The following is a 24709-nucleotide window of genomic DNA, read 5'->3' on the forward strand; positions in this document are numbered from 1 at the left end:
TCAAGCGACCTTAAATATCTCGGCTGTGTAGGAGCATATTCTATTGCAGAAGACCTTCCTGTGAAGATCATGGAATCAAATACAGGACATTGAACTCCCAGGAGCCTTACTGGCTTCCTGGGACTCTTCTCCAGGAAGACCTTAGCTGAGAAGGGGGTGCCCTCTTCCTTGGGTCCATGCTGTCCCTTTTCTCCAGGGACAGCCTAGGACACTGTGGGTCACCCAGGTTCTCACCTTTCATGATTGAATAAAATTAATGAAGTGCTCCTAAAAGACATCTTTGTCTCCAACTTGACCCCAAACGGGTCCACTTCCCAGGAGCTTCTAACTTTGGATGTGCACAAACACAGCTTTCCACAGGGACAGTAGTTGTTCTGGGAACTATACTGGCTTAGTCTAGGCAGAGAGCCTCGGTCAGTGGTTCTCAACTCCGGCTGCAAGTGAAACTTACATGTAAGAGATTTTCCTAAATAGAGATGCCAAGCTTCCCCCTCCAGAGATTTCAATTCCATTTGGTCCTTTCCAGCCATAACTCTGCCACTGTTCTTCGGGGCCCCAGGCCCCTGTTTCCTCATCTGTTGAACTTGGAAAGACACACAGACGTGACTGTTTGATTATTCCGATGGAGGAGTGTTATTTACAAGTGCTCTGTAAATTGGAAAGTGCAGGCTAAGATCATAAGCTACCATTGCCCCACCTTGTTTTACTCCTTCCTCCATTTTATCCCTACCTCCAAACATTCTCTGCCTCTTCTGTCAGCTCTGGACCCCAGAGTATAGTATTCAACAGCCCCTCCGGACCCTGAGATTCCAGTCTGTCTTGTTGCCCTGGGGGTATCCAAGCTATACTAGCCCATTCAGGGCTAGGATGAACTTCTGAAAGGTGGCTTAATCCCTCCTCAGGCCTTCAAGAACTGTTCCTGTTCCATTCTAGGCAGATGAGAACCTTCTTGGCTTTAAAGACACCCTCAGACATAGATATTCAGCATCCCCATAATGACTTTCCTTGATCTTCTGCAACGTGACCCTGCCGCAGAGCAATGGAGCTTTGCTTGGGGCTCCCCTGCAGGTGGTGTTAGGAAAGGTACAAAAGGAAAAGGTACAAAAGGAAAGGTACAATGCCTGCTGCTTCCCATTGTCTTTCTACTGCTTCTGCTTTAGGGTTTCAGAGCCTCCTCCACCAGCACTGCCTCTCCCTGCCCCCTGAACTGCTGGTGTCCAAGTGAGACCTACTCCCAGGGACTAATACAGGCAAGCACACCTGTGGTTTGAAATATTCTTTATTTTGTAAACATCTGTGTTTAAAATAGATGAACCCTGCTTACAATTCGTATACTGGACCCGAGACACAGTACACAAAGTTCACCCGTCACAGGGAGATGGTGGGGCTCAGGAGCAGGTGCAGTGCCCGGGGCTGCGCTGAGTCTCAAGACAGCAGGTGCGGAGGTGGTGAGGAGTCAACAGGCAAGAGCGCCTGCTCAACAGTCCGGGCCTAAGGCCAGGTCCCAGGCCACCTCCTGGACTGGATGAGTTTAGGGGTGAGAAGCCAACTCTGGCACCTGGTGAGCGGAGCTGCACCCTCAAATCCCAACCCTCCTCCTGCCCTCATGTGTCCCCAGCTGTGGCCCTTGTGGATGGGGCATATCAGGCCATAAAACCCCAATCCCAGTTTTCCCTTCCAGAACCCCAAGGGTACAGTAAAAACATAGTCCCTCTTTCCTGAGGGGGCTAGGAGAGAAATGGTGCTCTGCCTGATCTTCAGGGAAAGTGGCAATATTGATCCACAGGTTGGAGCCAGTGCCCAGTATAACTTCCCCTTCCTCAGGTCCCTGGCTGAGGGCACACTCAGTGTGGGGACACTGAGTGTTGGCACTGCCAATCTCCCCACCCCAGTGTGATGCTGCATATGTCTTGATACGCGAGGAGTCAGTCCTCAAGCATCCTCAGCCCGGTTGTGACTTCATCCTAAAGAGTCAGTTTTCTAAATTTCTCATTAGCTGACTATTTATAAACTATTCCTGCCTTCCTTTTCCTTCCACTATGCTAACCTATCCCGTTTCTATGTCCTGAGTTACCCTCTCCTGCTCTCTCCTGATTAGGTAAGAGTCAGGAGGAAAGGTTTGGTGATTTCAACCCCCAACCTTTATTTGGAGGAGTAAAGAAGTGGGGCTCTTAATCCTTCAAATGTGTGTGTCCTGGATTTTGGTCCTCAGCTGGTGAATGTTCGATGCCCAATTCTTTGCTTTGCTCTAGCACCAGCCACGCAATGCAGCTTAAGACTGATCCTGCTCCCTAGGCTTCTCCCATCTTGGGAAGGTGGGGAAGAGCCCTACTAGGTTCCTTCCTTCAGGCTACTCTTGGACCATCTGGGGTTAAAGAAACTTCTTCCTGAACAAAAGCCCTGGAGGAGGGAGTCTGCTTCCCTCTGTAGCCACCTGTAGCCACAGTACAGCTGGCAAGCCCTCAAACCTCTGACTCAGAAGCTAAAGGGGCAAGATGAGCACTTGGCCCTGAAGGCTGAAGGGAACAGCACCAAGCATGCTTCTCCAGGGCTTGCTTGCTTTCTGCCCGTGAGCTCCCTGCCCTTCTTCTGAGAACTCTGGGTCTCGGGAAAACCTCGAGAGTTGAAGGCTAGGCTTAGTGAAAGACCGCCAGCCTGGCTCTGTCGCCTCACCGGCCAGGGTGGTGGGAAACGCCCTTCTTACACAAGAAGTGGGAGATGGGGCCAGGAAGCCCCACCGCGCTGAATTCTCCTCTCGTTTGCAAACTGCTACCCCAGCCTACTGTCCCTGGCTCTTAACCTGATATACAGGAGCCGGTCCTTCATTTCCAAACATTCTCCTTTCTGGAGTATGTGGTCAGCCTCGGGGGTCTCCTCGCCCCTACAGTGCCCTGGAGCCTTGGTCCACATCTTTAAATTTGGGAGCCTGGGCCGGGGGTAGGGGGGTGTGAGAAATTGTGTACATGCTGCACGGGAGGTAGAGAATGAAGGTGATTTTTTATCCCTGCCACCCTGCATCGTTTTTTTTTCTCTGAAGCACCTGCCTTGGAGCTCAGTTCCCCCAAGAGGCAGGTGGGCAGCAGCCAAGCAAGGCTGACGCTGGGGCAGGGAGGTAGGACAGCCCCAGGCGCGGGACCACCAGTTGGGGGTTTACTTCCTCCCTTGACATTCCTCCTTCCTGGGTCATGGGAAGGCAGACCCATGGCACAAGACAAGGCAGTGGGGAGGGAGGACAGGAAGAAGCTCCCACAAAGCAGGGCAGGGTTCTCCCGGGAGCAGAGCATGGAACATCCCCCTGAGCCTGAGTCCGCTCCCTTGGGCAGGCGCTGCACTGGCGGCCATATGAGACACGTGGGGAGAGGGGATGAGGGGCTCTGGTACAAACACACCACACACTGGAGGGGAAGGGTTAGAGAATGGGAAGTGGGAAGAAGCGAGAAAAAGCGGACAGGAGACAAGATGCACTGAGAGAGAAGGAGCCTGATACTGGCCTTGATGCCAGACTCGGCCATTGTCGGGGGAGCTCGGGGCAGTGAGCCCGTGCTTGGAGCCCATCAGGGGCTCACAGCTGGCCCATGGCTGGGGAACCAGGCTGCAGGATCCTCCCCGGGGTTGGGGGGCTGAGGGCGAGGCTGCTCGGACAGGACAGCAGAGCTGCTCTCGGGGCCAGGCAGGGGGAGGAGCAGCGACGGATATTCCACAGGGTCACCCGGAGGAGGGGAGAGGGATCAAAGCCCAGACGCCCTGGGTGCCCGCGGCCTCCAGAGGGGAGAAGGGATTGTGCGGGTGCTCTATGTGGGACCCTCAGCACCAGCAGGTTTTTGAAGAGTTCCCTGGGCCCTCTGGTTTGCCCTCATCCTCCTCCAGCTCTGCCAGGGCCAGCTCATTGCTGGCATGTGTCCGCAGACCTTCCAGCTCCTTCCTGTGGGCCTGCAGCACCAGCTCCGTCAGACGTGTGAAGGACTGGGAAACCAAGGAGCACAGTTACTCTGGCGTCTCCTCTTCTTCCCCCGGCATCCCCGTGACTGCCCGAGGGGCAGCTCTTATCTGACCTGGGCTCCTGTCTGCCGCCTTTTCCACTCGCCTCCCCCCTCTGCTGGACTCGGCCCAAGAGAAAGGGCAGCGGGGCTGCCGAGCGCTCACCTCTTTAATGTTGAGGTTGGTGCAGGCACTTGTTTCGTAGAAGTCCATGCCATACTCTTTAGCCAGCTGCAAGAGAAGAACATTCCTGAAAGGGAGTCAGTAGGGGAAGGGAGGTGCCCACAGCACCTGGCGCATCCTCCTGCCACTGTGTTCATGGCCTGCGCTGTGTCATGACAATTTCTCAGAGTGGATAACTTCTCAGTTAAGATTGGGAACTCCTTCTAAGCCACAGGCTAGCAGAGAATGGAGAAGATGCTCCACAAATACACCCCTCACCTCCACCCACCTACACACAGGCACACACACATATACATCCAACACACACACACACAATACATCAGGTGACAACGACACCAAAATGTTGTGGCACCTTAATGAAAAACAGACTTTGAGGCCAAAAAGACCCAGACTGGAATACCAGTGCCGCCACCTAAGAGCTGTATGATCTTGGACAAGTTCTTTATTCTCCCTACGCCCCAGTTTCATCATCTGCTAAAGGGGGATGACGGTGCCTATTGACCAGGTTGTGGAAGGACCGAATGAGGTCATGCATCTCAGAGCACTGGCTTAGCAAAGGGCCACAGTACGATGCTGTATGTACTCAATAAAAAGATACTCCAGTAGGGATTGGCTTCTATTTTCAGTTTTTTCAATGACCATGTATTATTCTTTTATACTAAAAAACAAATCTATTTTAAGTGCTCGTGGGATGTTATGGACTGAAGAGGGAGAGAAGAGCTCTTTGGTCCCTCGGAGTAAGTGGACGACTCTGGCCTCAGTAGTACCCATCTTTCTTTCGGTTTTCTGGGAGGACGGTCTCCCTGTGTGATTGGACATTACCTCAGCACCATCCCCCCACCCTCCCTGCCCCATGGCTTCTCTGACCGTGGGCCCCTCATTTCCTCATTTCCCTTTGTACCTTTCCAGGTGTAAGGAGGACAAGGAGTGGGTGTGGAGGGGGTGGGGTGACTGTAAGATGGAAGCTATGCTTGGATGCTGCCAGAGAAGATGTCAGCAACTTGAAGTCCTTCCTCCTCAATAACCAGGATGGGCTTTTAAGCAGAGGTAATCCTGCTTTGGAGGACTTAGAGCTGGGAGAGTTCTCTGTTTCTGGATGGACCCCAATTCACTGTACTGAAGGACAAACTTTCAAGGACGGCAAACCATCCAGTGCCTCAGGCTCCAGTGGGAGGGGTGGGGGTTCCTGATGACAGTGACAGAATCCTGGGTCCCAGCTCTCAGGACTGGCCCTGGAAGACAGTGGAAAACCTGAGGGATGGATCTGGCCAGCTCACTCCCACTTACCTGCTGCCCTTGCTCTCTTCCCACCTGCCGTTTCTGCTCTTCGTCGGCCTTATTCCCTATAAGGATCTTCTGGACACCTTCTGGCGCGTACTAGGGACAAAGGACAGTGCCCGTGAGTGCTGCCTTTCTCTCCCATCTCCCCACTGTACAGTCTACACTGGCCTCCACAGCAGCACCAAAGTTAAGAGCCCAAGGGATGGAGCCGGCTGACTGCATGCAGGTGCCAGGCTCCCCAGGTACCATGGCTGACCCTAGGGGTCCCAGAGGGGTGTCAAGGGGGTACAGGACACTAGTGCTTCCTTGGGTTGGACAACTGGTACCTGAGCTGGAAAGGACACTGGACTTAAGTCCAAGCCCTCATTCTCCAGAGGACGAAGTAGGGACTTAGTTCAAACGGCTTGCCCGAGGCTCTGCAGCTATTGTGGCAGAGCCAAGACTGGAAGCCCAGTGTCACAGTTCCTCCTTGTCCTGAGATTTCAGGAAGGAAGCTGTTCATGGGGTTGGCTTTGTCCCAAATTGTTTCTGGGGAAGACACAGCCATGGCGGCCTGGCAGGGGACAGAGCACAGAGGGCATGGCAGCCTGGGCTCCCTCCCCACCTCTTACCCATAGGTCTTCATCCGGGGCTGAAGAAGGCAAGGCTCACCAACCCTGAGAGCTTCAGTGCTTCCCATCTGGCCCTCGCTTTGCTCTCCCCTCTGAGGGGCCCTTCCCCCACCCCCACCGTGAGGCAGCATCTCCTACCTCATCCACATCACTGACCCACTTCATGATGTGCTGGTAAGAGCGCTCGCTGCTAATGTCATAGACTAAAAATATTCCCTGAGAGAGAGAAGGAGAGAGAGATGGAGGAGGTAGTGCACACAGAGATAGCACACAGTCATTGGGCCAGAAGCGGGGGTGGTACCTTAAATGCTGGGTCCCAATCTCCCTGCTCCCTGCTTAGCATAATGAAGATCCCTCAGCTCCCAGAAAAGTCTCCTTCTCTCTCAGACCCCCAAAGCCACTGCTTCCTAGGCTCATCGGAGAACTCTCTTACGCAGGAGGGCACCCCACTTTGACTTGGGCCTTTGGTCTGGGGTGTTGGGTGTTGGGTGGAAGTTGAAGTACTCAGAGAGCGACTGATGAATGATCAATGAAAGACTGCCCTGAGGCCCCCCTTCCCCAGCAGGCAATCTGAGGGCCCTATATGGGGAGCAGTGGCACAAATATCTCAAACACCCAGAGCCAGGAGTGTGGGTGGCAGCATCCCCCCTCTAAACCCTGAAAATGGTGGCTCACCTGGGCCCGTCGATAGTACTGCTTTGTGATGGTCTGATATCTCTCCTGCCCCGCCGTGTCCCTGCAACAGAAAGCCAGTCCTTCAGAAGAGCAGGGGAGGAGGGGAGGAGTATGAGCTGGGAGACCCTGTGCCTTTGCAGGAAAATCTAGAGAGCTGCAGGGTGAAAAATCAGTGGAGCTTTGGTCCCTAAAGGAATCCAAACATATCTGACTCTGACGGAGTCATTGGTGCTGACAGGGCTGGTGGGGCCTTGTCAACCGTATCTGTACCAGGAGCCACAACCATTAACTGGGCTTGGGTAACTGTCTCTAGGATTTGGTCACTGTGTCCAGACTGGTTGGACTGCTCCGCCTCCAGTCCTTCTGGGACCTCTGAAAGCAGCACCTAATACCCCTGAAAATGGGAGGCTGCTCCAAAGTCTGGAAAGGTAGTGCTTCAAAGAGCGCCAGGCCAGAGGGCCACAGCGGCCCCCTGTGGCTGTTTGTGGGAACTGCACTGTGCTGTGGTAAGGCACTCTGGCCAGGAACTCTCCCCCTAAGGGTGGGGTGTAGCCCTCCCTCCTTCTCATCCTACCGCAGTGCAGTGCAGCACAGCTGGAGAGAAGAGCCTTATTCTAAGACAAACCCACAGTGCTTAGTTTGCCAATTCCTTCTAATTCCTGCTTTTTGGTGTCTTGTGGTCACTCCCATAAAGTTTGCTAAGAAAGAGATGAGAGATTAAGGCTTATGGGAGCAGAGGATAAGGGTTTAAGACTTCAGCTTCTCTCCATCGAAGAAGTGGCCAGCTACTCCAGATGAAGCCTTTGGGTTCTGCACATGGCAGTGGCAGCTAGGGAGCAGCCCAGGGTCCTCCCCCTCCTACCAAACTCACCAAATCTGTATCCGCACTTTGATGCCGTCTACCTCTATGGTCTTCATCTTAAAGTCAACACCTGGGGAAAGGCAGAAAGCAAGAAAGTTAGGAAGGTTACCCGCTGAGAAGTGAAGTATGGTCCAGGGCATGAACACTTGAAGGGTCTCCTTTTGGTTTAATTTGGCAGAAAGCTGGCACAAGGTAAGGGCCTTCTTGAACCAAACACTGACCCTCAGGAGTGTCCAGGACTTTGAATGGGGTGTCCATTCCTCCTTGAGCTGCAAGCAGCCAGGAGTTGAAGAGCTTGGGGCCCAGAGGAAGCGAATATGGGGGAATCTCCTCCATCACTACCTCGCTCAGCCCCAAAATGTGTCTCACTCTACTCACGTGTGACGCCTTACTGTTTATATTGCTACAGAGAACCGCCTGTATTTATCCCTCCTGGAACTCTAATCCCTAGGAGCAGCACTCCCCTTCATTCTCCTGGGTTTTTTCTCTCAGCCTGATTAGAACCAGGAGGGGTTATGGCACCATCGTGAATGTGGGGAAGGTACACAAACCCTGGTGAGAGAGGAGGACTGTTTCAGCCCCTCAGTGTGTATGAAGTCCTCAGTACTGAGCAGAGGCCCACCAAGGAGACAGCCTAGTGGGTCTGTTGTTGACCAGGCACCGTTTACCGTCAGAAGCATTGTTTACTAGGAACATGGGCTTTGAAGTCAGGCCTGAGCTTGAATCCTCACTCTGGCCACCTTAACTCATAGCTAAAACCTTGGGCACCTTGCTTCTCTGAGCCTCCATTTCCTCATCAGTAAAATGGGGACATTACCAGTCATTTCAGAGGGTTACTGAGAAAACCAAATGAGATACAGTGCCTGGTACCTAGGGGACATTCAGTCGATCCCAGCTATCACTATACCGAGTACAGCCCTGGTCCACAGTGGGTGCTTGTGGGTGACTGCCAGTGACCACAGGAAGAGGCAGTGGCACAGCGTGTCACTGGGAGAGGGAGAGTGGACACAGGGTTCTCAGGCTCACATGCCCAGGGGCTGGAGGAGCTAAGCTGCCTTAAGACATAGTAAACGTAAGGGATCTGGTGAGCCAGCCCAGGGCAGAAACATATCTGGGGAATTTTGCAGCAAAAGAAGTCGGCACCAGCAGCAGCACACAGGCTTGAATCCAAGTGATGACAGAGAGACGAGGTGCCTCTCCCCAGCCCCAAATGCGCCTAGGTGCTGTGCCCAGTGATTCAAGAGCTGTGTCTAGTAAGTTAATTAAGCTTCTGTGCTCGTGCACTCCCTGGAGACAAGTCAGGAATGGGCATCATTAACCAGTGTTCGAAAAGGAACATGTGAAGGCTGAGTTCTGGACCAAAGTCCCCAGGCTGCACAGCACAGCACCCCTGTCCCCTCAAAGATGCAGAATCCCCAGCACCGCTGCCATCCCACCTCGGCGTTAGTTCTTTGCAGACAGGAATACTGGCCCCCTTATTCATCCTGTCCCCATCTTTCTACGAATACAGATTAAATTCAGACTCTTCCCTCTTGCCATCAAGACCAATCATCATTTAATTAGAAAGAAGAAAGAGATTCAGACTGGACAACCTGAACTAAATCGAGTTGGTCAGACATGAATCACTTTTCACCTGCCCCAGACGATTCACACCTAGTGAGCTGTACTTTTCCAAATGGGCAACGTCTGGCAGCCATTTTCCCGAGGGTGCCGAGAAAGTGACAAAGTGGAGGGTGAAGGAAGGAGGGCGCACCTGGCCTTGTGGGGGCAGTGGCGTGCCCAAGCCCTACTAGGCAAACAGTTGTCAAGAATTTGCTTCTCCCCAATACCTGACATAGAAGGGAATGAAGAAAGCTTTGTTCTTTCCTGGCACAGTACCTTCTTCCCAGGAGAACCAGCAATTCTGTTCATTTTATAATAAACTCAGCTTATCCTCATACCAGCCCAGCAAGCCCAGTCAAGGACAGTGCCATGTACAAAGTGGTCACAAGGAGTGGGGGGTAGGATGAGAGAAAGGGATCTATTTCCTTTATCCCACAAACTTCTATGGAAACTTACTTTGTGCCCTGCACAGTGCTAGGTGTAGAGGGAGTGGCCAAAAAGACAGATGGTCCCTGCCCTTACAGGCTTACTGGGAAGAGAACAAAGGCCCAGGGAGGTAAGATAATTAGCTGAAGGCCAGCACAGCAGGTAGCAGAGGCCTGTTTGATGGCAGAGCACTCGCTGTGTGCCTGGGGGAATGCGTGGAGGGCTGTGTGTTAACTAGGCACAGACGCCTTAACTGCGCTTGGCTTCCTGTTTCTGTGTGGAGAAGGGCTCAGCAGGGAAGGAGCCCCCAACATCAGGGGAACTCTCCTTGAGAATGAAGGCGAGTCTTAGGAGAGGCAGGGCTGACAAGACAGGGAGCCGCCCTGGGAGTGAGCGCTGTGCTTGGATTCCTTCCCTCTTCCCTCACTTCTTAGCTGTGTGGCCAGGAACCACGCTGGGGAATTCTGGGGGCTCACAGCACCCCTCAAACCCTGCCATCTTGGAACCTAGGCCCTTCTGACCACCGATAAAATTTGTTGTCACATCGCTGAGAAGTAAAGTACTTCAGTGCTGGCTCTTGACCTGCACTAAGGAAGAAACAGAAAGTCTATGCCTTCTGAGGGACTTTCCTCTCCCACACACTCCCCTCCTTTTTAAATTGAAAAAGTAACAGCCCAAGGGTCTTCTCTAGTGGGATCTGTTCCTCTACTCTGCTCCCACACACCCTGCACCTTCTACCGTGTCCACCTCCATCGGCCCCCGTGCCCACCCGTGGCCTCTTCCCCCTCCCTGCGTGGCTCTTGGTTTTTCCCGCTGCCGAGCACTGCAGGGCAGTCAAACACTGGCCTGCTCTAGTCACCTGGAGACTCAGGCTTTCTCCCCTCAGCTGGGCCTCACAGCTGCTCAGAAGCCATTTACTCGACGTGTGTTCACCCACCACACTCCTCACGCCCTGCCCTCCCCACTGCAGGGCTCAGTCCCAGTGCAGCGCCCCCCCACTGCTGAAAGCATTCAAGAGAATACCTGATCACTGTCTCACGGGCAAGGTGACAGCTGCCTGATGAAGCCTTTCCTCTGAGGCCCACCTCATGTCCTTAGAATTGTCCCATCATCTCTACCATCCCTGCGGAAGAGTCCTCTCTCCTTTCAAGTCTCACTCTCAGCTGTCAGCCCCTCTGGGTGCACATCCTAATGGATTCGCCCCTCTCTGTTGCATCTTCAGACTCTCCAGGAAAAATAGAGATTGTTCATTTACCTCCACCCCCAGTGTGCTCTCACTCTGGCTCCCCTAAGGCAGCACTTCACAAACTTTAAGGTGCAGGCAAATCATGTGGGGACTGTGTTAAAGTACAGATTCTGACTCAGCATGAGATGAGGCCTGAGATGCTGCACCAGCCTCTGGCTGAGGCTGGTATTACTGGTCCACGGATCACACTTTTGACAGCAGGCGTCTCGGGACAGTGGGTCTCAAAGTGTGGTCCCCAGACCTGCAGCATCTTCACCAGCCACAGCTTGTTGGAAATGCAAAGTCTTGGGCCCACCTCAGATCTACAGAATCCAAAACTCTGGGCGGGTGTGGGGTGGCCAGGAATCTGTTTTAACAAGCTCTCCACGTAACTCTAATACATGTTGAGGTTGGAGAATTACATCTGGACTAAGGTTTTGCACGTGAAGCGTCAAGTGAGGCATCATGGGAGTGCTCTGATTCTCCAGGGGTGCTCTCTCTGCAGATGCTCAGCTTTAGAATCACCTGGGGTGCTTTTTTTTTTTTTTAATGGTACTACTTTGACTTTCCTAGACCTAATGAACCAGAATTTGAGAGTGAGGCCCTGAAACCTGTATTGTTAACAGGACCATAAGTGAGTTTCAGATAGAGGAAAGTCTTAAGGTTCTAATTTAGTGGAAGAGCCATCCATTGGCACTGGAGTCAGAAAGACCTGGGTCCGAATCCTGATTCTGGCATTTGCTGTGTGACTTTGGGGAACTCTCAACTTCTCTGAGCCTCAATTTGCTTAGCTATAGAATGAGAATACCTCTGGCCTCCTATAAATTAGACAATGTACATGCAGCTCCTGACACACGATAGGAGATATTTCTCTCACTCCTACCTTTTCTCTGCTTAATAGACTTCCTAGGGAGGAGCCCAGAAACAAGCCCAGAAAATCCTTGATGTAGGAAGGACTGCACAGTCTAGTCCTTGCTACTCCTCTGCCTTCGCTTGTCCAGAGACCAGCAGCTTCGACATCATCAGGGAGCTTGTTAGAAATGCAGATGCTCAGGCCCACCCAGACCTACGCCAGCCCAGGCATGCTACCGTTTGGGAACTGCTGTCTAGCCATCTTGAGACAGAACCACACCCCAGGCTCCTCACACCCCAGGCTCCTCATACGACTTATCATCATAGAACACCCCCTAGCTAGGGAACCCACGTGCCGGCCCTCACGCCCTACAAAGGTGGTAGGAGCAGGGATTATTATTGTGAGGCACAGAGAGGTCAAGTAACTTAATCCTGTTCCCACACCCTATGGCTGAGTCAGAACTGCAGACGGGTCCCTTAAAGCCTACCCAGGGCACTCCTCGCTCACCAGCGGCTTCTCAGTGCCCTGAGGCTGCAGAACCTTACTGTATTTTCTGCCACGCCCCTGCCATCCCCCCACCTGTTCTGGTATTACAAGGCGTCATTAAGTGAGGCAGCAGGCACACGTGGAGCAAGCCCACCAGCACCTATGTTCAGGGACCCCCCTGCTCCTTGAGAGTTCATGATTCCACTAAGCCAGGTGCATCACACTGGACAGCGCCACCTCGGTGCCCATTCAAGGGGGCCGACTTCCTTTCCCAGACATGGAGAACCCGCAGATGGTAGTAAACAAGCAGCCCCCTCCTCACCGCTCCGGCAGAGGTCCTTAGAGACCTTGGAGCCCTGGGAGGAGAAAGTAAAGAGGAGGAGGCCCTCTCCCAACCATGTGCCCAAAGCAGCTCAGCATTTGTTCACAGCACCTCAGATACATCAGCCATGGTGTCTGCCACACCCAGGGTCCCTTTCTGGCTGGAACTGGTCAGGGTGGACATCTGACCCAAAGGAGGCCCATCCACGGGCTTGCTGGTGACCCACAGGCTGACCTGGCCAACAGGGGCAGGAGGAATTAGCTTAGCTGATCAAAGCAGCTCCCTCCAGATGGTGCGGAGGGAACTGGCCAGTGGGTTCCGAGAGGAGCCGGAGGCAGACAGATGTGCAGAGTGGGGGGTGGGGGCGTGGGTCCCAGCACAGCCACCAGTACATATCAGACCCCAGGTTTCAGCCCACAGGTGTCCTTCTAACACAGCCCCTTTCCTTAGAGTGTGCCTCAGGATGCCTGAAAATTCTCAGCCTGTGCTTGCCCACTGCTGCCTAACAGCTCCCCCACTGGTGGCAGACATTTCAGCTTAGGGCTGGGAGGAAGGCTTCCAAAACGATGCTCCTTGCTGCCTCCTACTTTTTGTCTTGTACCCCTACTAGATGTAGGTACCTAAGGGGCAGAGAATATATTCTGTATTTGATAAAACTGTTTGTTTAAAAAATCTCTGCCTCCATATCAGCACAGTGCCTGGTATAAAGCAGCAATGCCACCAGTGGCATCTCCTGCCCCAGACAGCACCAGGGGATGGGTGCCCATGGCTCAAGAGCAGTGGCGTGTGTCCTGCTGTCTGGCATCCCTCAGCTTTGCCAGAATTGAGGTTGCAGCCAGACTCTGGGGGTCATCTGGAGCTCTTTTCATTCCCTGAGCCTAGCCAAGCCATGACCCTGGGTTCCCTAATCTCACCCCATTCCCCCATGGGAGATTGGTAGCTTCTTCAGCTAACATTTAATAAAGCTCTGTGTGCCAGGCTCTGTGTTATGGGTTTTATACCTTATCTCATAATCCTCACAAAAATTCCCACATCAGGGATTGCCATCCCCATTTTACAGGTGAGGAAACTAAGGCAAAGAGAGGTTAAGTTGCTTTCCCAAGACACACAGGTTACTAATGTAAAATCAGGATTGGAACCAAACTCTGACCTCACAATTGTGTGGTTAGTGACCCTGCCACTCTGTTTCCTGAGCCGCACTTCCTCCAGGCTTCCCAGGGCTTTCTTTGGAGGCAGAGAGTGATGGGATGGAGTGCTTATTCCTCTGGATGTGCTCTGTTCCTTTCTTTCCACAGTCTTCACGGAACCTCCACTGCTAAACTGGGGTGGCAGTGAGCTCATCCCTGGGGTCTTGGGAGTCGAGAGAGTGCCAGCAGTCTCCTGCCCTGTCCCTCTGTCCTGCCCCAGCCCCCAAAGCAGGGCCTCCCTGTCCTCCAGTTCTCTGACGGCAGCCCCGTTACTGTGCGCCAGGGCTCAGGTGATGGGCTGGCAGTTGCTGGGCATGGGGTGGGGATGTTGCTGATGAAGGAGCAGCAGCCACGTGGCCAGTGACACAGCAGGAAGACCAAAGGCCACCGGTGTGGTAAGGGCGCACCATCACAGGTGTATCAGGACCTGACACTGTCGCTTAACTGAGGAGCTTTCTTGTCATTGTCTATGAGGCAATCCCTGATGTGAGAATTTTTCTGAGGCTTATAAGGTATAAAACCCTTAACACAGAGCCTGGCACACAGAGCTTTATTAAATGCTAGCTGAAGAAGCCATCAATCTCCCATGGATGGGTTGGGTGGGGCTGAAAATAGGGAACCCAGGGTCACAGCTTAGGGAACGAAAAGAGCTCTGGGAAGGAGGAAGGGCTGGTGTTGGGAAGAGGAAGGGGAGTGGAGAGTAGTGCAGAGAGGGGAGACAGCCACACAAAGCTGGAGTGTTGCAACAAAAAGAGAAAATGCCACCCACTGTGGGAACCAGACGACCCTGGTCTGGCTGCAGCCTCAGTTCTGGCAAAGCTGAGGGGTTCAGGCCAGCACCTCATGGGTTAATGTGAGGTGCCAGCCAGCCTGCCTGCCTGCCAAGTGCCACAGGCTTCGAGTGGAAACAGAGCTCTTCTGGGTGCCAAATATTATCGCTGTGATCAACCACAGCCCAGAGGCCCAGCAGTGCGACCTGAGCCTTTTCATTAGCAATGAGATGCCACCACAGGAACAACTTAATACACCTGAAACCCAAGGCAGACACCCAATCCCTGGAGCCATGCTGGCTCCAGTTACCAAGCCAAGTCTCAAGAAGGGCCCCAGCCCCACCTCTGCAGGAAACCAGCATGTGCTAGACACGTGGAGCCCTTGTGGGATGGGGCAGGAGGTCACCTGAGCAACTCCAAAACAAACTTTAGGGAAACTCAGACTCTGCGGGGAGGTGGCCGCCTGACTCGGCCATCCCAAACAAGGCACCAGAGTAATCCCCTTCCCTCTGCAAGACAGGAGACCAGTAACACCATTTCCCCCACAGCTGAGGGACAAGCGAGGGGAAGAACAGGGAGGGGAAGAATACAGAGGGAGAGCTAAGGGACCAAGCACAGGAGAAGATTCCAGATGAAGGCTCAGGGCACACAAATGTCTCTCACACCAGTTAGCTGAGGGGTGGGGGAGAACGTCTCTGCCCAAGTCTCTGCCCAAACCTGCCACTTGCGGTATCCCCTCCCTTCCTTCTGTCTGCTGGGCTGCATGCCACTGACTTCCTCTTACCCACTGCAGAGTGACTGTCCTCCTGGAAAAGTTGCCTCCAGGCTCTCTGAGCAAACACATTAGGCAGCATTCACTCTGGGAGTGCCAGGAAGCAGGGCCTCTGGTAGGCAGACAGAATCCTGATCTTCTAACTCCAGGCACTGAGGTCAAAGTCCCTGATTCGGAGGCCCACCCACAAGAATGGCGATGTCAGAATGATACTCTAACCCTCCTTTCTTTTCTTTTCTTTTTCTTTTAACTATTTTTTTGGTCGGGGGAGGAGATAATTAGGTTTATTTATGTATTCACTTTTAGAGGAGGAACTGGGGATTGAACTCAGGACCTCATAGACGCTAAGCATGCACCCTACCACTTGAGCTATACCCTCCTCCCGCATCCTTTCTCTTTTAAGACACAAACTGATGTGTGTGCATGCGTGCATATGCACACATTCCCACACCTGCTCACACACATACACAGACACATGGACACCCTCAATGTGAAAGGACAGTGGTGATATGGGGACCAGGACAACTCTGGAGGCTACCTACCACCTTCACATCAAATCTTGAAGGTCTCTTTGGAGACCCAGGACCTGAGGGGCTGTCATCCTGCAGAAGGGTTCCCAGTCAAACACGGACCCCGTGATGCTGGAAAGGATGTGTGCTCCTGCACCTGAGCCCTAGGAGCTCCTATTCCCGAGTCTTGGAGGGTCACTTCAGCAGCCTGGCTGAGCTGATGCCTATCCTGACACCAGCAGTGACCTTGAACTACAGGCAATACTGACCTTAATCTAAGTCACTGACCCCTCACCTCTGCATTGACCAAAGAGGACCCCACTCGCACAAATCGTGGGAGCCACTTTCTTGCTCCCTGCTATGTCTGAGCTTCTCCTGTGACATGTATGTGAGCAGAAGAGCTAAAAACTACTGGAAATTGTTCAGCCCTTGCAGAACTCTCCCTTCTTCTTACAGTCCCAAACACAAGAGTACACAGTGAGGTTCTCATTGTGAGTCCCCCCAAACCAGTACCACTTGCAACTTCCTTCAGGGAAGAGCAAACATGCTCTAGGAAAACGCATGCATTCATTCACTCATTCACTCTGTCATTCATTCATTCATTCAAACTGTTACTGAATGCCTACCGTGTGCCAAGAACTAAGCTAGGTACTAGAAGACACAGCAGTGAATACTTGTCTTCAGAGAGCTTCCATTCTAGTGGGAAAACAGATAATAAGTAAGTAAACTAGTCCCTTCAGAGAGTGGTAAGTGTTGAGGCAAAAGCAGAACAATGGAGCAGAGAGTGAGGGCATCTGGGCACAAGCCGCTTTAGATTGGCTGGTCAGAGAAGACCTTTTAAAGGAGATGACATTTGAGCCGAGGCCTGAATGACAAGAAGGTAGCAGCAGGGAGAAGATCTGAAGGGTCAGGGCCCCGGGCCGAGGAAGCAGCAAATGTCCCGCAGGCAGGAACACATCTCTGTCAAACTCGTAGTTCCTCAGAAGAGAAAAATAGAGGGATCAGATTACTCTTTCCTTTGTTATAAAGAGGGACAGCTCAGCAAGGCTCCACCCTCCTCTGGGCTCCCTGGGCACCCACCCTCTCATGGGGGTGTGTGCACACACATACATGTACATATAAACTTGTCCAAGGCTCTAACTGAAGAACCTATCAAGGAACTTCTCCAACACCAGCAAGGCCAACTGTATGATGGGATCTCTGAATGGCTCACGTGTGTTGAGTGCACCATTCCTGTGCCCAGAGTAGGTATTCAGGAAACATCCGTCCCTTTGCCCTTCCCCCTGCTGCAAGCACAGGCCCCTTTAGGGCCTCCATGCCCTGTACCGGGTGCGCCAGTTAACCCTGCCCTGCCCGGCTCTGGCAGCCCCTGACCTGGGTCAGTAGGTACCACTGAGGCAGCCAAGACCTGCCAGGCTTCTGACCACTCACTCTTCTGCCCTCCTCTGAGCCTCTTCCAGGCTGGGCCATGTTGACAGGCAGCAGAAGGTTCCAGGAAGAAGAGACTGGGGCCTGCAGCCTCAGGAGCACACATTCTGGAGGGGACAGGGCCTCTAGGTGCGTCTGCCCTTGCACAGAGCCCACACAGCAAACTCCCAGCAAGGGTCTAGTTGAACTTAAGCTGGTACGACCATGACCTGCCACTACCAGCCAGGCCGGCCAGCAGAAGAGTAGCCCCCCAGGCCGTGAGGTGTTTTCCACCTACCCTCATCCCCTGGGCAACCCTACTGAGTCTTTAAGGCCTCATTCAAATGTCACTTCTTGTGTGAAGCCTTCGCCAACCAACCCAGGAGGAATCTATCACTCCCCTGTGATTCCAGAGCATTCTAACATCGCTTTTGCATAATATTCTGGTTGTCTGTTTGGATGCCTGACTCCTCAACAGCACTGTGAGCTCCCAGAGGGCAAAACAGCATCTTCCTCATGCCATAGTCTCATTGCCTGGCAGAAGGTAGATACTCAGTAAATAGTATTCAACAAAAGTGAATAAATGAAAGAAAAAAATAAATGAGTGGGCGAGTGAGGGAATAAATGAGTGAATGACTAAAGTCAGGATATCCCAGGAGAAAAGATCCTGTGGAGAGAAAAGTTTCATCAGGGAAAAGCCATCAGGAAATGACCCACATTTGGGAGCAAACAGTCAGCGTTCTCTGTAGATCACGGGTCCCAGTCACAGACCTCCGCAAATATGTTATCAAAATAGTACCATGAGGGCAACACTCAGATCTCGGCCCCAAAGGTGCCCCTGTCAGACTCCTCAATCACAGCCCCCTGACGGTTCCCCAGAGCATCATATCAAGAGGAGACTTGGCACAACTGTCCCTCCAGCCCAGAGCCCTCAGATGGGGTGGGGAGGCACACACCTCTCCGCTTTGGCTCACAGGACAGAGGTTCTCCTTGGCAGCCTCTGGAATGGTCTTCTGGGGTGAGCAAGGGCATGCCCAACACAGTCTGGGGAAACTGGAAGAGAGATGGTTCAAGTTGAGGTCACCTGCATGCAAGATGTGAGTCATCACTTCTTTCCGGCCTCAGTTTTCCCAGTTGTAACATAGGACTGATGATTAGTTCTTTTGTCCTCAGCAGTGGGAGGAATTAAATGTCCAGGAAGCTCTGTGGGCCCTTTGACAAAGCACACTGCCTGGGGCAGAATAGCCAAGGAGAGGTCAGAGGCCTGTGCAGAAAACTGGCAGTTTTACAGGGAAACGGGTGCAAATATTGGATTACGGAAGAAGGCACTCTGAGAAGAGCTGGCAATCAGGGTAGAAGGGTAATGGGCAAAGATCGACTTTCATGTTATAAAGCTCATCACCAAGCCTTCTGGGGAGCAGGGAGGAGGAGGGAAGGAGGAGGAAAAAGCAGGAACCAGGGTGCTCAAAGCAGTGGGTGAATCTGCAGAGCTGTGCAGGGGGTGCAGGTACACAGAGCAGCCGAAATGAGGGCTTCTGAGCCATTCTCGGGGATCACACCCTTTGGGAAGGGGGTGTGTGCAGCAGCGGCCTGGCAGAGGTCTCTCCCATCACCCCTCTCCCCACTCCTCTGCCTCCGCATGTCCTCACCAACTCATTCTGCCTTCTCAGCCCTTGGTGCTGCCTGGACAAGGTGAGGGGGAACTGGGAGCAAAAGCGAAATTAAACCCAGAGCCTCCTCACGTGCTCCCTGGGAAGGGGAGCCGGCGCCCGGTTCCCACGTGGCTCACTGCTGTCCCCCAAGCGCCTCGCATGGCGCCTGGCTCAGAGCGGGCAGTGCTCCGCAAACGGTGCCTGAATGACTATGCGGGAGTGATGGACAGGATGGCCTCAAAGCACATATCGACAGTTTATTAATCTCCCACCTTCTGGTGAGCTAAGAATAATCATAACACAATGATAGCCGCTGCCACTTTTTTGAGGGCTTTGCCAAGTGTTCTGTATCCATTAGCCTCTATAATCTTCACAAGGACCTTGGAGGAAGATTCTGTTACTATCTTCAATTTACAGATGTGGAAATTAAGTGCAGAGACATTAAGTAAGTGTCTGGAAGGCCATGACGGATCTCATGCCTGTGGTCAGTGTTCTTTCTGTTCTGCTCACAGCTTCTCACCTCCCCTTACTTTCTTCAGGGTCTGGGGAACAGGCTGCCTGCGGGCTGGGGGAGCTGAGGTCTCCCAACACAGTGGGGTGCACAACCCCCGACCCTCCTGTGGGTACACAGCATGCATACACGGTGCCCTGTGCCCTGTGGTCTGGGGGCCACAGACCTCAGGGCCTCAGTGCCCAAGAATGGCCCCGATGCTTGTTAGGCCGCTGGACTGCAGGTCACATCTCGCCCCCTGGTCCCTCCCCAGCGCTCCCCCAGATCTTGAGTTACCCACAAGCCCTGGCCGCAGACAGAGAGCCGGTTCAAAGAGAGCCTTCTGAGAAAGATGATACTGCAGCAGCAAACCCAGCCTGAGGAACCAGCCCTGAGGCCACAGCTGTTCAACCAGTCAAACTGGAAAAGCCACCGTCCACAGCCTCCCAAAGCCCAGAGGGGGGCCTTTAAGACAAAAAGGTCCTGAGACCAGGTGTTAGGTCTACTTAGGGAAGACCAAGGAATGGAAGGAGAAAACCAACTTGTGGGCAGGCCCTATGGCTTGTGACTGGCTGCAGTGTGGCCACCAAGCAGAAAGGAATCCAAAGGTCCCTGCATGTAGATGTCCACTAGGATGGGACGTTGTCTCCTGCCGGGCAGGCGGCCTAGGCCCCATGAGGCCCTCTCAGAAGTTGCCAGGTTGATCTGTTCGAACCCCTGCCCACTTCTGGAGGGAAAAGAAGAAGAGGTGACGTGTGGAGTTCGGTGTTGGTGCCACAGGAAGGGGAGGGATGGAAGGGAGGGGACGAGCTGAGAGGCTCCACCGCACCCAGATACTACCACTGGTCTCCCCTGACCGGTCTCCCTGCCTCAAGGCCCAACCCCACCCACAGCCAACACCCTAAGTGCCATCTTCACCCAGTCATCCCCCGCTCAGAAACCCTTGATGCCACCTTGAAGGCTGAGTTCCGCCTCCTCAGCCAGGCCCTCAATGCCCGCCCCCTCATTCATTCCTTAGTTTAACATTTATGGAGGGCGTGCCTGGCCCTGTCCTAAGACTATGAAAACAAAGAGGAAGAAGATTTGGTTTCACCCGCAAGGCACTTAAAGTACAGTCTGGGAGACAGCGAGATAAACCGAGGACTGTTCTCCCTCTTCCCCTAGAAACTCCCTTCTGTTCCAGCCAGACTGCCCAGCGTTCCCCGAACACCCACTGAATTCCCACCTTTGTGGTCTCTGCTCCTGTTACTCCATCTGCTCCTTCCCCTGCAGCCCACACTGCGAGGCCTGGCTTCAGCCTTCCCTCCTCCAGAGCCTTCCTGCCACCCCCCCCACCCCCTCCCTGGCCACAGGGCCCCTCTCCTTCTGCGACCTCCTCCATCTAGCGCTCCGTGTGGCACCAGCGCTCACGGCCGCTCGCTGTTCATGGGCTGCTGCAGGCACAGCTACCATCGTAATTTAGCTGCTGACACCAGATGTAATACCTTCATTCCTAGTAACGATAATGATCATCATCGATCCCCTATGTCTGAAGAGTGCTCTCCAAGTGCTCACCGTTAGATTCTCTTATGGTAGCCAAGGCTCTTTTTTGCCTGTCTGTGTAGCTTCCCCAACTAGATCACAGGCTTCTGTGGGCAGGAAAAGGTGGACTGCAGTCTGTCTCTAACACGCCTGGCACGGTACTTTGTAGTGAATGCTGAATTAACTGGTTTAACAGGTGGGAAAATAGCAGAGAGCATTACAGCACTGACTGCCCGCCTCTGCCTGGGCCTCCTTCCGGGTCAGCACACCTGCATGGAAAAGAAATGCTGGTGGCACAGACCCAGCTCAGGGCCACCTGCCCACCTGCTGACTGAAAGAAGAGGGCTGGTCAATGCCTCTGCCTACCTGGGAGGTCTCCTCACCACCCCCTGCAGGCCGTTCTCTGGAATGTCACAGGCTTTTACAGTAAGTGGCCTAAACAGTGAATCATCGACATGATCCAAAAATCTGAGCTCTGTTTTGGCAGTAACTGCCCTGCTTTCTCCATTCACAGAAGTAGCTCCAGGAAAGGCGCTGAGACCAATGTCCAGGATGGTAAAAGAGTACATCTTAGACAAGGAGCAGCTTGGGAGAGGTGACCACGTGTTTTATTCACCTATTACCTTCAGGTCGCAGCACCAAGCTCAGCTGCAGGACATACACATTTTTTTTGGAATGGATAAATTAATGAATATGACTTGGTAGTACCCATTTTCTTGGCTCCTTGATTTGTCTCCTGGATGCCCCTTCCACCTCCATGGGAAACTTTCTGTATCACAGAAGGGAAAGCTTTTCTTGACCATCCAACTCTTTTCCTAAATGTTAAAGTTGAAGAACACGCCCAAGACAAGGCAGAATCACGAGTGCCGCAGGAAGCTTTAAACAAGAAAGCATTTAAGAAACCCAGGGGGCAGATTTGAAAAGGCTGGTGCGAAGAAAGGCAGGTTTCTTTCTCTTTCATGGAATCCAAAGTCCTAAACAGTCCAGTTTCCTGGGGAAAGGTGGACCCAGCCATCAGCGCAGAGAAAGTGCCAACCTGCTGCCCTTTGTTCCCAAGCCTGCCACCTGTCCTCATATCCCATCTGGTCCCTCAGCCACTCCCAGGTGTTTCCCCAACATCTCCTCTTCCCTGAGACTTCCCCAGAGGATACCTCCCTTGGACTCCAGACCCTTCCCATCCCTCTGAGATGTCACTCATGCAAACAGTGGCCCAGCCCAGGCTCCCACACCTCCTAGGAGCTAGGCTTACAGCTCCCCTGAGGAAGATGAATGCATGTTTCCTGACCCTGAGTCCCTTAAAGACAATGAAGCAAAGAGAGAATGAGGTCCTAGGAACGCGATGATGATGACAACAGTAATAACAGGCAGCTTGAATCCAGCTTCACCGTGTGTCTGATTTTGTGCTCAGTGCTTTTACAAACATTACCTTGTTTAATCCTTACGACACCTTGGGAGGCAGGAACTGTATTATTCCAATTCTACAGTTAAGAAACTAAAGCTCAGAAGCTTAAGTGATGTTCAAGGTCACACTGCCTCAAAGTGAGGTTTCCAAGTCTGCCTGACAACAAAGACTGCCTCTTAACCACGAGGCTCTGTTCTTCCTGGCTCTACCTGTCCCCTCTTCTCTCCCGGCAAGGAGTGTGAGTGGTGAGAGAGGGCGGAAGTCTCAAGTGGAAGCCGTTTCTGAGGGGAGAGGGGAACTGGGCAGGACCTGGGCAGTGCTGAGGCCACTTAAGGGCATCAATCAGGGAACCTGCTAGATGTGGGTGCGATGCCCTCAACTCAGACCTCTCAGAGGAGGAGGCTGCTCAGGGGCCAAGAGGGAAAGAACTTCTCAGAGGGGAGGCCCCACTCCCTCTCAGAACAAGTGACTCCATAACCGTCCTTTCCAGGATGTCACCAGGCCTTGTCCCTCTGAGCACAGGCTCCAGCACTGCCAGATGGAAGAGATGTATTCTAAGGTGGGTCCTGCCTGCTTTCTGACCCGCTGGCCTGGTAAGTAATCCTCCTGGTCCTCGTCCTCCTCAGCCTCCTTCAAAACAAATGCTTCAGCTGACTGCATTTCTGGAGCTGGTAAGTAAGTGCCCCTTCATCTGCACATTGGCTCTCACCTAATCTATGCCCTCCTCCAGGTGGCCCACCTTGTGACTTACCTTCACAACTGTGCCCTGTCAACTCAATCCCTTCGGCCCCTCCCTTCCTCCTCTTTCCTCTCCACATTGGGTCACCCCTGAACTGAGGGTACCCAGTGACTCAGTGACTTGGCTCCCCACCCTGAACCCCTCTCCCTGAGCACGAGCTTTCCTTTCCTTCCCCCCCTGCACCTGGGGGTGTGGGGATGTTATATCCGTGGCTACGATTCTTACTGCCCCAGCCCGGGATACCCACAGGCCTACACCACCCCGTTCTCTCGGCTTCTATGGGAAGGCTTCCCTTCGCAAGGCCCGAGCGCCCACCCTAGTCACGGACAACAGCAGGGAGACTGTCACCTCCAGGAGCACAGGCTTAAGTCACCCGCCGGTGGGCCCTCGCCCCAGGGTTTACCCCTCGCCCTCGCCTCTGGCTCTACCGCCTCTAGACTGAGGCTCCCGGCCTGGGGAAGGGGTAGGGGCCGCCCTGACAGGTGGCGGCGGCGGAGAGGGTGGGGCGCCCCCTCGGCCACCGCCCCTTACCGATGGTGGAGATGTGCGAGGAGTGGAACTCGTTGTCGGTGAAGCGGCATAGCAGGCAGGTCTTGCCCACCCCGGAGTCCCCGATCAGCAGCAGCCGGAACAGCACATCGTACTGCTTCGCCATGGCTGGTCCGGAGAGGGCCGCGGGCTGCGGGCCGGCGGGCGGTCGGGCGGCGGGATCAGCCCCGCTCGACCGGGACCATCGCGGCGCGCGCCCGCCCGGGAACGGCGCGGGCGGCTAGAAGGAAGCGGGGCCGGCCCGCGCCGCCTCGCCGCGGCTCCCTGGGTGCCGGGAAGCGTGGTGCGGCGCGAGCGCGGTGGGAGGAGAGAGCCGGGCCCCCGCCCGCCCCTTCCCCTGCGCCGCCACCGCCCGGAGAGGGGGCGGGGAGCGCGCGCCGGAGAGGCGACCCCTCTGCGGGAGCCGGGGTGGGGCCGGTGCGCGCTCCCCGCCCCCAGGGTGCGCGGTCCGGGCAGGGGCCTGAACCTCCCGCCGGCTTTGTACCGGGACCCAGGACACCGGAGGATGGGGGCGGGTAACGTTTTGGTTTTCCTGCAGCCCTTCTGAACGGGGGAGTTGGGATGAGCCCCGACTCAGCCCACCTCTACCAAGGTCGGTTTTCGGGTCTCGTCACTTCTTTGCAAATCTCATCCCGAACCTAGCCCTGTAACTCCGCCCCCGCGGAGCACCCGCCCCCGCGGAGCACCCGCCCCTGCGGAAGCCTGCGCGCCCCCTCCCCACCATGTTGGTTGGTCCTCACCTGGGCTCACCCCAGGCTGGAAAGCCTTGGTCTGGGTCTGGATTCAAACACCCTTCTGCTCTTGAAGTCGCCATCTCCGGGAACCCTCGAGAATATTGGTAGAGTTCTCCACCTCTGGCATCTGGCTTCTCCATAACCTTGTGTGACTGTGGCCTCCCTCCAATCCCCACTCCCCAACTCCTACTTTTTCTTTAAACCGGAAAATGTCTGGTGACCTTCACCAGGATGAAAGATAAATAATCATAAAAACCTTTCCAAATGCACAATTCTTTGGAAGTGTTGTGCCAGCAAAGTCTCCGTTTTGACTCTTAGCTGCTTAGGGTAGGTGCTCAGGATGCCTGTACATTATTTCAGCCCACTAAGTATTTCTGCTGGTGCACACCAATGGCACCAAAGAATGAATGGGCCTCTTTCAAGACCTAATTTACTACTACTGAATGTGTTAGCACAGGAGAGAGGCAAATAAA

The 24709-nt window shown here is 53.8% G+C and overlaps 1 protein-coding gene across 3 annotated transcripts; it reads right to left on the reverse strand.

Moving 5' to 3' along the window:
• Positions 1 to 1246: 1246 nt before the first annotated feature.
• On the reverse strand, positions 1247 to 23699 carry RAB15 (RAB15, member RAS oncogene family). Of its 3 annotated transcripts, none has more exons than XM_010976641.3 (7): positions 23485 to 23699; positions 7600 to 7660; positions 6729 to 6789; positions 6192 to 6269; positions 5449 to 5538; positions 4144 to 4209; positions 1247 to 3963 (listed from the first exon to the last, which is right to left on the reverse strand). In XM_010976641.3, exons 1-7 carry the CDS (start codon positions 23606 to 23608, stop codon positions 3805 to 3807), a joined length of 639 nt encoding a protein of 212 aa, XP_010974943.3. In that variant the 5' UTR covers positions 23609 to 23699; the 3' UTR covers positions 1247 to 3804. The 3 variants fall into 3 exon arrangements, with proteins under 3 accessions (XP_010974943.3, XP_064342110.1, XP_031309741.2); XM_064486040.1 differs by lacking the exon at positions 23485 to 23699 and adding an exon at positions 18106 to 18195; XM_031453881.2 differs by lacking the exon at positions 6192 to 6269.
• Positions 23700 to 24709: the final 1010 nt, after the last annotated feature.

The sequence above is a fragment of the Camelus dromedarius genome, chromosome 5, assembly GCF_036321535.1.
Source record: "Camelus dromedarius isolate mCamDro1 chromosome 5, mCamDro1.pat, whole genome shotgun sequence".
Taxonomy (NCBI): Eukaryota; Metazoa; Chordata; class Mammalia; order Artiodactyla; family Camelidae; genus Camelus; species Camelus dromedarius.